Genomic DNA, 12,925 nt, shown 5'->3' on the forward strand with positions numbered 1-12,925 from the left:
GCAGGAAGCTCTCAAAGCATGAAATAAAGTTATCTACTAAACCATGGATCACAAAAAACATACTTGCAAGATAAGATACAGATATAAGCTATATTCCCTCATCATGAAAAGTAAGCAACCAGATCTAAATCTGATATCTCTTCACAAGAAATTCAGGAACAGTGTTGTTAAAGATAACAAAGCTAGCAAGTCTAATTACTTCAAGAATTAGTTTTTGAGTAACAGGAATAATATTTAAAAAATCTGGTCTGGAATTAGATCAATCATAAACATTAGTAAAGTTACTTATTATTGACAGTCCCTGTGCTCTTGCCAACATTTTAACAATTGTTTTGTTAATGTGGGTAGAAACACTGACAAAGATGTTCCACAGGGGAATTGCCGTCCTACCTCTTTTATAAATGGCAATTTTCCTGAATCAATGTTCCTTTCCCCTATAACCTCATTTGAAGTTGAGTCTATATATCTCAATTATGGACAAGAACAAATCCATTGGTCCTTACGAAAATGTTCGTATTTCTTTCTTTTGTTTATCAGTAGTCTCACAAAATAACTCCTTCTTGTTTTATTGATTACTTTAAGCCAAAATCTTCTGTTCAGTCACATTATACACGTCAATCACTGAATGAGAATCTATTTGTAAACCCAGTTCAAACAACTCAATATCGTATTCGTTCTCTTCGTTACACTGGTACCACACTCTGGAATTCATTACCAACTAATTTAATCCTTTTGTTTAAATTATTTGCTTTGAGACACCCATTCGATGAGTTCTTAGAACTATTTGGGTGTCCCAAACTCCACACAATTAACATAATATTTAAGCATTCTTCTCTCCCTGTCCTTCTTCATTTTTCAGATTTCCTTAGTAACAACGAATTGAAAATTATTTTGGTTTCTTTTTTCATTGTCTTATTGTACTATATTCTTTATAGTGATGTTTGTAACACAACCGTAATAATTATAACCTTCTCTAATACACTGTATTCATGTGAGTTCAACTAAAATTGAATTGAATTGAATTGAAAAAATTAGCACGAGGATGCTAATTAGAAAGTGACAAAGCTTTTATTGAAAAAGGTGATTACTGGGAGAGTATCTAAACAATGAAAATGCTTGCTAATTATTTCCGTAGTTTTCTTACACCCTGCGGAAAAGTTCTAACACCTTTGGTCTTTTTACTCCTTAGCTTTTTTGAATCCTGAAGTAAATTCTAAGAATCTTTGGTCCGGTTTGCAAGTGCATCAAAATGACACTACGCAACTGAAACACATTGACCGTAAATTTTCGACATCTTGGTTTGAACAGTTTGTCTTCAAATCCATCTTTTAGTACATGTTTGTTTTGCATGGAAATACAGGTGCAAAATCTTAGCAAAAAACAAACGGTATGTCATTTAGAATCTTAACAGGTAACGAGACAGGTGCACTTGAAGGAAAAGTGTACCAGCGAAACTAAATAGAGAAGGTTTGTACACAGAATTTTAACTAGAGCATCCTTAACAAGAGTTAACAAAGCTTGAGGTAAGATATAGACACAACTACCTAAAACTTCTTCAGTGTCCTCTTTGAAAAGTCAGTTCCAAACAATGTACTATTAGAGCTTGAGTAACAATGGGTTGTGCAACTCCTTAGCGATAAAAAGGTAATAGAGACCACTTAGAAATAGAGAAGAGTTCATATTCTCTTGGAACAGACTTTTCTGTGGCGAAAACTAGCATGCTTTTACCATCTTTTTTTCTTTTCTCAACGATTTCAACATTTTTTTCAAGTTATTGCCGCGGCAAAAAGAGAAAAGAAAATTTTCACGGATAACAACGTTGAACGCAAGATATTCTTATTCAAATGGCTGTGAATTCATAAAAATCATAGATGTTAACTGATGATTAAGAAATAAATATGAAAGCGATTTTCGCAGTAATGACAACTACTTAAGTAGTAGTGAAAATAAGGTCTGAAAAGATCAGGCCTGTACGGGCCTTGAAACCACGGCTTCTGCGATACCGATGCAGCGCTCTGCCAACTGAGCTAAAAAGCCTACTGGGAGCTGATTATTATGTTGGTTCGTAATAAATCCGTGAAGTGATGAATGAATGAATGTGAATATATGAAAATCATATATATGAACTGCGGGCGAAAGCGATCTTCGATCTTCATTTTGCCCCGAGGCAATCTTTCTCTCAAGGAAATCTAGCCGAATTTTTGATGGGATTTTGAACGCACGTCTTCTCTTCAAAACTAATGGAAAGAAAAACTAGGAGAGCAAGATTAGCTGCGATATCCAGCGTTGTTTTCATTGTAAAACGGTCAGTAGGAAGACAGTATTTGCTAACTTCAAACTACAGCTTGTAACTTTGAAGTGAGAGCACTTGGAGTCTATTTTTCGGTGTGAGAAATATTTACTCAGACTTGACTCAGTGACCATAGAAACATTCGCAGTTCAAAGATGCCGAAGATCGCTGTAAAGTTTTACGAACACTTTGATTGAGTAAACACTTGATCAATGTGTAGGAAATTAGGGTCAACTGAGAGCTATGTGCGTCACAAATGGAAAGGATGGACAAATAAACGTAGGAGATTCAAGTGTCGGTCGAAAATAATTTTCTTTAAGTGGTCAGATTTGGCTTCAATTGAAAATTTTTGTTTCATTTTTGATGAACAATAAGTATAAGCTTGAGTGAAGCATTTTGAATAAAAATAAGAGGATTAACAAGTAAAAGTACTTAGACCATAGCTTACCTATATTCAATATTTCTGCGCAAGCTAAGTCCAAAATCCGAAGTTCCGTTTCACTATCTTATGTTACAAATTACTGGTCCTTTTTTACTTTCCAGAAGCATGCGCACTACATATTTCATTAACGAAAGGCTATGTTCTCATTCTTGAGCAGAAATAAAGCTACAACTGATGTCCCTTTACAAATACTCAGAGGCCACCCAAATTGGAATCACTGCCGCTTTCTGCATCTTGGTAATTGCGGACCTCATCGGAAATACCTTGGTTTGCCTGGTAGTCTACCGCAACCGAATAATGCGCACCCCTATGAACTATCTCTTAGTCAACCTAGCGGCTTCGGATATAACTGTGGCGATTTTTATCGCGGCGCGCTATATCTTCCCACTGTTGTTCGAGCATCCAAAGGGAAGAGCTGGTGACGTGGTTTGCCAATTGTTCACAGGGGAAGCATTTGTATGGGTCGGTGCGCTCACTTCCGCCTTCTCCCTCATCTGCATAGCGCTAGAGCGCTATCTCGCCATTAAATTCCCCTACGACGAGCGCAAGCGTCTAACAACCGCCAAATTAAAATGTGTTATTGTATTCAGCTGGGTGTTAGCCACATCATGGAACTTATCCCTATTCCTGTATGCACGTTACGACCCTGTTAGCGAGTTCTGCCTGTTCCAATGGCCCACGACGAGTTTCGCGCAAGTTCACAGCCCACTATGCGCCTTGTTTTACGGCGTTCTACCGATTTCCATCATGAATTACTTGTATTCTAAGCTGGTTTACAAGCTGTGGTTTCGTCCTTTGGTTACCTCGACCATGGTCCAACAAAGCAAGCTACGTTACACTAGAAAGTCCGCCCGGTTAGTGGTCACCGTAAGCGTGGTTTACGCGATCTGTTGGATACCCGTCCTGGTTGTGTACGTCTTCTCTTCATTCAGCGCACAGCAACTGTACTCCGCCGTACACACAACAAGCATCGTCTTGGTCACTTTTAATTCTGCTATCAATCCTGTGTTATACAGCTGGCAGAGTGACCGTTTCAGGAGGCATATGCTGGCACTGCTACCGTTTGGTTGCTCCACCAGGCAGTGTCGAGTATCCCCCGCGGTTATGTCGAAAGGGAATGCTACGAGCAAGGCCTCACGTCCCACACAGATAACTCCGCTTGTAAGTAGGGGCCCTCTCTCGAACATTAAAACCCATGAGGACTGTACACACATTGAACGCTTGCCACTGTTCCTGAACCTCTTAGAATGACTAGAAGACTAATTTTATCAACAGTATCCCCCCTGAGGTCAATACTCAGTTCGTGAGAAGAAAGATGATCGCTATTTAATGAGGACCTTGATTCTTGAACAAATTCTCTTTGTCAGCATCTTAAAAAATCCATAGAGAGCAGTATGGAGAATAAGCGTACTGATCCTATGTGGTCAGAGTGACACTTAGCGACCAAAATCTTGAAAGGAACTGAAAGGGGAGCTTTAGAATTCTCGCTGCTCTTCGCCAGGCCTTGGGAGCATGTTTTTATTGCTTTGCGACTGAAGCTTAAAGGAGAAATGTGGATATAAGGGACGGACCATTATTTTTCTAGAGAGAGTATGAGAAATTTTCTTCGGCAAACATTTTTTTTAAACACATACGTCTCCACAAAAGTCTTTTTTTTCTAATATCATCTTCGTGCAAACAAATTTTTCCAGTTTTTTTCAGTGTTCTTTTTATTTGTGCTAAATATTACTATCGCCTTATTGAACTATTTTACGAAGAACGTAATCAATAGTGTTATAGCCACTTATTTTGTCGATATACACTCCACTCACCTTTTAAAATTTTTTGGCAGCTACTGACGCAAATAAAGGGCATACGACAAGAAATAGGCGAGGGGCTTTTTTTCGCATGTTCCCACAAGGTATCATACTCGTAACACTCGCCCTGTGGTACCAGGGGCGAAGGCAGGCATATTGCTGATTTGAAATGATTGCCATAGGTCATTTTAAGTATCAATGATAAATATAGCCAAGATTGAAGACTATTTATTTGTTTAATACATATTTGAGAAAAGTACCTGATATATGAAATTTTGTAATAGGACAAAATGTTGACAAGTAACGTTGAGATTTAACCGCCACGATAAATTCCTATCATTTCATGAAATATTCAGCTATTTTCAGATTTGTTATTTGCGTAGTACAGAGTGACCACTTTTTAGTGCCCAAATTGTGTAAATTTTTATACTAATGCTTCCATTTGTTGACTTCTCTGCAAATATTCTTTTATATTTTATATTCAAATAATTTACTTTGTCTTTTCAGACCCTGCAGACAGTTTTTTTTCAAATATTTCTCGCCCCCCCCCCCTCAAGAAAAATAATGTTCCGTCCCTAAGAGTATCATGTACGTATTTGAACTGCGGGTTAATAAATGAAGATAAGAGTGATCATTGCACCGTGTTGACCACTACTTAAGCGAAAAAAAAGATGAATCCTGAAAAAACCCAGGCTTGTGCGTCAGTTGAATCCATGATCCCTGAGATACCGCTGCCGCACCAGTTTGCTCGGGTTGTTGGGCAGTGCTCTACCACTAAGCTAACTAGCCAACTGGGAGCTTATAGATGGGTTAAAACTAGAATGTTTCCAAAAACTTTTTAACTTCAGCAAATGAATCTGATTATTGGAGAGAAGTGGTCGTGGCCACCACAAGTCTAGATAGAAAGGCAACATTTCAGAGAAGTTGTTCAGTCTAACTAAACCATCGTGAAAGTACGCTAGAGGTTCAAGTGAAAACTTCCCTCACACAACAGTCAGTCGACTCCTTTTAAGTTTGTAATTTGCATGTACCTAATGCTAAGGAAAAAAATGTCTGTAAATAAAACAATTTTATTTTTAAGATCCACTACGTCCCTCGAAACAATTTGTATCGCAGGCGGCTCAAGCTCACGTCTCGAGAAAAAGCCAACGATTAATTCATGAAAGCGTCATGGGTTGTATGACTCGAGAGGAACCTTGATATAAGATAGTGTGGGGAATGAAATATGGTCGACTTACAACGATAAATATTTCGAAATATAAACATTTTACACGCCAGGAATAACAGTGATGGTAAAGCAAGCTGAAAACGGCAGAAATCGCCAGTAACTACAACAGACACACAGGATTTGAGTAAGTTTTATCGATTTAACATGTAAAATGTTCATCTTTCGAAATATGTTATCAAATGGCTCGTTCGATAGAATAGCGCTGCTATACTGGAGATAACACTCTTACAACAGACTATCACGAGAAAGAGGGAAAAAAAATCTGTTGACTTTGAAATAAAATGTCTGTAATTGATAGAAATATTTCACTCTGACGAAAGGAGAAGAAAGTCGAAACGTAAGCTTTGAACTCTTTACGGTAGCCAATTTACATTATCAACTCAGTTGATAATACTAAGTTACCTCGTTATCCCGTTTATTAGTTAATTATAGGGCACGTTTGGTCCCATGCACTTTTACTACGAAACTTTAATAATTTTGATATTTATGATAATAATAATAATCATAATAAAATGATCAGTAATAATAGTGATTGGCAGCATATTTACAAGGTTTCTATGCTCTTACGATGCTAGAAAATAAAATAACCTTTAAAAGAGGAAAAGACTGTCGCCAGTCGAAATCTAAAGAAAACGTATTAACATCTATACCTTTGTATTATGTGTCTAGAGAAAATCAGCTAATATTCTCTCAATTTCACTTAATTTATTTTTTGTTCTTTGTAAAAACAAATAAAAAGTGAGATAGTTTGCCCCACAAATAACTAGAAAGCTAATTGGCGGAGCAAGACAAGTACATGAATAACACAAATTATTTAACATCCAAAGACAAGGAGTCATTGACTCTTAATTGATAACACAGAAAAAGAAAAGCAGACATTTAAACCCTTAGCAAGTGTATCGATGTACCTACTTTTTAAAATAATCATGGGGATTTGAATATAGTTATCCTATAAGATATCAAATAGTAATTTGCGGAGAACTCATTGAAAGCTTTCTTTGGAATATCCGTTATATAGCTTGGTATCTTATTCCACAGCTTTACTCCGAGCCGAGAGAAAGAATTGTTTTGTATTTCTAGTCTCGAACTTTTAACATAGAACTTTCCAGACGTGGACGATCGTGTATTGTATGAGTGAATATTAGACTTTTCTTAAATAAATTTAACATGTTTGCTGGGGCTTTATCATCATTGATATCGTGCATTAAGGATGATACGGACTCATAACATAAAAAGTTATTTAAAACACCTTAGTTTCGAGAAATATAGGATTTGGATGTACATGCCAGTCTGTGAAGTACAGCAAACGAAGATCTCTTTTCTGAAGAATTGGAATTTTGTTAAGATAAGTCTTGCATGCCTGACACCAGACAGCAAGACCATAGGTTAACCAAGAATGAATTAGTGACATAAAGATATTCAGTAGTATTGGTCGAGGTACAGAGTGAGAACCTTCCTTAACAATTTTGTTGCGATTATTTAAATCCTTTAGTGCAGATATGACTTTTAAGTTTTTTTTCCGTCGATGTAAAAGTTCATTGATTCCTTGCCAGGTTTTTTTTCATGTTACCCATCTTATTTTCGAAAAACGTATCATAATATCTCCTTTTGCTGAAGCGTATCAGTGTACAAATTTTATTTCTATAGTGTTTCTACCTAACTTTGTCTCCAGTTTCATATAATTTATTTTTAAATTTAGTCGCCGCTCTAATTCCATTAGTTATCCAAGGTTTAGATAGCTGCTTTGCTTTGCGATTGGATAATCTTTCATGGGGGCGTGTCTGCTAACAATTGTATTGTATTTGTTGTAAAACGATGAAAACAATTCGTTCACAGAAATCGTTCCATTTGCAATTATTCGATTCCAGTCAACTTCAGACAGCTCGTCGTGAAAGCGATCAGCGGAGAATCTTTAATAGTCACGTACTTTTATATTTTTAACTTGTTGAAGTTTATCTTTCGCTGACGTTGTGATACAGAAGAACTGCGAAAATTGATCACTAATATCAAAAATAATGTTTCCGCTAGCGAGGACTTTGTAAGGACTGTTGACGAAGATGGCGTCAATCAACTTGGCAGAAGTTCTATAACGCGCGTCAGTTTGTCCTCTGTTGTAATAAGATAACAGCTTCGAAGAGAGAGTAAGAAATCCTGGCTCATTTGAGATGATTCACACTTGAGTAGATCTATATTAAAATCAACCAGAATATAAACGTTCTTATCATCAGACACCAATATTTCTATTGTCTTATCTGGATACGTTAGGAAATAATCGGGCGAATTGTGTTGACCATAAATTATTCCACAAACGGTGTTTTTATGGTTGACAAAATAGACTTCAACCCAGAGGACTCGGAATGCCTCATTTGAAGTCTTTTCAAGAACATTGTAGTTTAGTGATTGATCTACAAAGAGGCCAGCGCCTCCAGAGGCCAGTAACGCTGGCACGTGCTCAAGAACATAACCAAGAATACGATAGCTTCCACAGTGGCAATAATATTCGTTAGATTTCTCATGGAATGCGTAAAGTGATAACTATTCTTTTATGGAGAGATGTTGTTTTAGTCATTCCAAGAACGTGGGACAGGAATAATTCCGAGTGCCCATAAGGAATTGAACCTAAGACATTCAGATCTGCTCTCCGATGAGCCACATACGGTGAGGTGTGAGGTTCGTCTCCTCCCGGGGACTCAGACTGTTTTCTTTGTCCCACGCTCCTGGACAAGACGGAAAAACACCATTTTTTTAAATTCTGCCAGTGTATCGTGTATTATGTATTTACCGACCTTTGTTCGTCAAGCATGTTTCTCAAACGTAATGAAACTTTCTTAGTTTGCATCAAGAACTAAGGTTTTTTTTGTCTCTGGTATGACAAGAACAGATCTACATAAACAAAAGGAAGAAAGTCGGGGCAATCTGGAACAAAATAGGTAATCACTGATTTTTCAACATTTCCGTGGCGAAAATTAGCATGTTTTTACCCTCTCTTTTTTTCTGTTCTCAACGGTTTCAACATTTTTTCAAGTTTTTACCACGGCAAAAAGGGAAAAGAAAATTTTCACGGATAACAACGTTGAACGCAGGATATCCTTTTTCAAATGACTGTGAATTCATGAAAATCATACATACTGAAAGCTAATCAAGAAATAAATATGGAAGCGATTTTCGCAGTAATGAGAACTACTTAAGCAGTAGTGAAAATAAGCTCTGAAAAAAATCAGGCCTGTATGGGATTTGAAAACATGGCTTTTGCGATACTGGTGCAGTGCTCTACTGAGCTAACAAGCCAACTGGTAGCTGGTTATTATGTTAATTCGTCGGAAACCCGTGAAGTGTTTTTGAAATCTGCTAGGAAGCGTGGTTTCAAGCAATATTTACTTCCGCCATTAGTAAAATTAAACACAGCAGTCATCTTTATAGATATTTATTTCAACGCTTAATGAATAAAACCAGTTGGTTGTCAGTCAGTGGATGACATTGACCAATTTTTTAAGCCGATTTCTGGTTTCAGAATCCGTATTGTTATTACCAAAACGTATAAAACAGACGTCTTCAAAGCGATAATTTTACATTAGAAGTTTCGATGAACTGTCGTTAGACACATTTTTTTTTCGCCGTTGTTGTTGCTTTCCTCGTGAGGGGAAGAGACAAAAAGCTGATTACCAACCCGAGCCAAGAGAGAGCGGAACATCACGAGATCAAAAGACACCGTGAGCAAAATTCAAGGGTCTCACGCTACACATCACAGCCACTGAAAAAACAGACAATTTATTTTGCCCCGAAGCAATCCGGGTATCAAGGAAATTAAGCCAAATATTTATAGGGATTTTGGACGCACGTCTTCTACTCAAAGCCAATGGAAAGAAAAGGCTAGGAGAGCAAGATTAGCTGCTACATCCAGCGTTGTTTTCACTGTACAACGGTTAGTGGCGAGACAGTATTTTCTAGCTTTAAACTACAGCTTATAACTATGTAGTGGGAGCACTTGGAGTCTATTTTCGCGGTGAGGAATATTTATTTGGACTTCACTGATTGACTATGGAAACATTTGCAGCTCAAAGAAGCCGAAGATCGCTGTCAAGTTTTACGAACACTTTGACTGAGTAAACACCTGATTAATATGTAGGAAATGAAGGCCAACTGAGAGCCATGTATGTCACAAATCGAAAGGATTGACAAATAAACGGAGGTGATACCTGTCCTTTCGGTGGTCAAATTCGCCTCAAATTGAGAATTTTTGCTTCAGTTTTGATCATCAATATCATATAAGCTTGAGTGGAGTATTTTGAATAAAAAGATGGATTGACAAGTACAAGTACTTAGACCATAGCTTACCTACATTCAATATTTCTGCGCATGCTGTCCAATATCTGAAATTCCGTTTGATTATCGTATGTCAGAAACAGCTGTTCCTTTTTGACCTTCCAGGAGCATCCGTGCTACATATTTCACTAATGTAAGGCTGTGTTCTCATTCTTGAGCAGAAATACAGCTACAAAGATGTCCTTTTACAAACACTCAGAGGCCGCCCAAATTGGAATCACTGCCGCTTTCTGCTTCTTGGTAATTGCGGACCTCATCGGTAATACCTTGGTTTGCCTGGTAGTCTACCGTAACCGAATAATGCGCACCCCTATGAACTATCTTTTAGTTCAATTAGCGGCTTCGGATATAACTGTGGCGATTTTCATCGCGGCGAGCTTTATCTTCCCACTGCTGTTGGAGCATCCGAAGGGAAGAGCCGGTGACGTGGTTTGCCAATTGTTCACAGGTGGAGCATTCATATGGGTCGGAGCCCTCGCCTCCGCTTTCTCTCTCGTCTTCATAGCGTTAGAGCGCTATCTCGCTATTAAATTCCCCTACGACGAGCGCAAGCGGGTAACAACCGCCAAGGTAAAATGTGTTGTTGTATTCAGCTGGGTGTTCGCCGCATCATGGGACTTACCCCTATTTCTGTATGTACGTTACGACCCTGTTAGCGAGTTCTGCCTGTTCCAATGGCCCACAACGAGTTTCGCGCAAGTTCATAGCCCACTAAGCGCCGTATTGTACGGCGTTCTACCGATTTCCATCATGAGTTACCTGTATTCTAAGCTGGTTTACAAGCTGTGGTTTCGTCCTTTACCTCGGGTTACCTCGACCATGGTCCAACAGAGCAAGCTACGTTACGCCAGAAAGTCGGCTCGGTTAGTGGTCACCGTAAGCGTGGTTTACTCGATCTGTTGGATACCCAACCTGGTTGTGTACGTCTTCTCTTCATTCAGCACACAGCAACTGTACTCCGCCGTACACACGACAAGCATCGTCTTGGTCACTCTTAATTCTGCTATCAATCCTGTGTTATACAGCTGGCAGAGTGACCGTTTCAGGAGGCATATGCTGGCGCTGCTACCGTTTGGTTGCTCCACCAGGCAGTGTCGAGTATCCCCCGCGCTTATGTCGAAAGGGAATGCTACGAGCAAGGCCTCGCGTCCTATGCAGATTACTCCGCTTGTAAGTAAGGGCCCTGTCGCTTGAACATTTCAACACAGCAAGACCCATGGGGGCTAACCTCTTAGAATGACTAGAAGACTAATTTTGTCTACAGTATTTTTCCTGAAGTCAATATTCGGGTCGTGAGAAGAAAGATGATCGCCATTTAATGAGGATCTTGATTGTGAAACAAATTCTCCTTGTCAGCATATTAGGAAATTCAGAGAGCAGTATAGAGAATAAGCGTACTAATTCTAGGGTGTAACGGGGTAATTCGGGTATACAGTATTACACTTACCGACCAAAATCTTGGAAGGAACTGAAGGAGGAGCTTTAGTATTCTCGCTGCTCTTGGCCAGGCCACGGGAGCATGGTTTTATTAGTTTGCGACTGAAGCTTAAAGAACGACTGTGGATATAAGGGACGGACCATCATTTTTCTGTAGGGGAGTCTGAGAAATTTTCTTCTATAGCATTTTTTTTAAACATGTACATCCTTGCAAACATTTTTGCTAACTATGACCATTGCCTTATCGCACTATTCTACGAAGAACGTAATCAATAGTGCCACAGCCACTTATTTTGTCGATATACACTCCACTCACCTCTTAAAAATTTTGGCAGCTACTGACGCAAATAAAGGTCATACAACAGGAAATAGGCGAAGTGAGTAGCGGGCTTTTTCGCGATTCCACAGTAACGAAGTCCTGATCCTCTTTGATGATGTTCCAACAGGCTATCATACTCGTACCACCCGGCCTGTGGTACCAGGCAGGCACATTGCTGATTTGAAATGATTGCCGTTGCCATAGGTCACTCCAAATAAAATTTAAAGTAGCAATGGTAAATATAGCCAAGATTGAAGACTATTTATTTGTATAATACAGTTTTGAGAAAAATACCTGATCTATGAAGTTTTGTAGTAGGACAAAATATTGACAAGTAACGTTGAGATTTAACTGCCACAACAAATTCCCATTTTTTTCAAGGAATTTTCAGCTGTTTTCAGATTTGTTATTTGCGTATACAGAGTGACCACTTTTTAGTGCCTAATTGTGTTAATTTTTATACTAATGCTTCCATTTGTTATTTTTTATTTCAGTTTTTGTAATATTCTTTTTTATATCTTAACTGACTTCTCTACAAACATTTTTTTATTTACCCAATCTCGTTTGCAAACAGTTTATTTTGTCTTTTCAGACCCTTCAGACAGATTTTTCCCGATATTTCTCACCCCCACCCCCCCCCCCCCCAGAAAAATAATGGCCCTTCCGTAAGAGTATGTCACGAAGCCAGGAGAAGATTCTTGTTTTCCTTTTTAAACACTTTATTATTTATCTTAAACTTTTGAAAACCTTACGATCTCGAACCTTATTTATAGTAGCCGATTACATCATACTTATTTCTGAAACACTATTTTTAGCAGCAAGAACATTCTAGACGCTAACTTTAAACATATCCTTAAAATAACTCAATAGAATGTTCCGAACCTATGATCTCTGAGATACTGCTGCCGCACCGGTTTGTCGGCTCAGGTTGTTGGGCGGTGCTCTACCACTTAAGCTAACAAGCCAACTGGGAGCTTACAGATGAGTTAAAACTAGAATGTTTCCAAAAGTGTTTTAACTTCAGTAACTGAATCTGTGGCCACTGCAAGTCTGGATAGAAAGTTGTTCAGTCTAACTAAACCATTGTGGA

General features: G+C 38.4%; 2 protein-coding genes across 2 annotated transcripts; both read left to right on the plus strand.

The window, feature by feature from the left end:
• Positions 1-2,893: 2,893 nt before the first annotated feature.
• On the plus strand, positions 2,894-3,983 carry LOC113683012 (QRFP-like peptide receptor). Its single transcript, XM_027200210.2, has one exon. The coding sequence runs from the start codon at positions 2,907-2,909 to the stop codon at positions 3,981-3,983; it is 1,077 nt and encodes a 358-aa protein (XP_027056011.2). The 5' UTR covers positions 2,894-2,906.
• A 6,257-nt stretch (positions 3,984-10,240) lies between these two features.
• On the plus strand, positions 10,241-12,246 carry LOC149050863 (QRFP-like peptide receptor). The gene has a single exon (XM_089195295.1). The coding sequence runs from the start codon at positions 10,257-10,259 to the stop codon at positions 11,271-11,273; it is 1,017 nt and encodes a 338-aa protein (XP_089051421.1). The 5' UTR covers positions 10,241-10,256; the 3' UTR covers positions 11,274-12,246.
• The last annotated feature ends 679 nt before the right edge of the window (positions 12,247-12,925 follow it).

Source organism: Pocillopora damicornis, chromosome 2, assembly GCF_964200805.1.
Source record: "Pocillopora damicornis chromosome 2, jaPocDami1.2, whole genome shotgun sequence".
In the NCBI taxonomy this organism is placed as follows: domain Eukaryota; kingdom Metazoa; phylum Cnidaria; class Anthozoa; order Scleractinia; family Pocilloporidae; genus Pocillopora; species Pocillopora damicornis.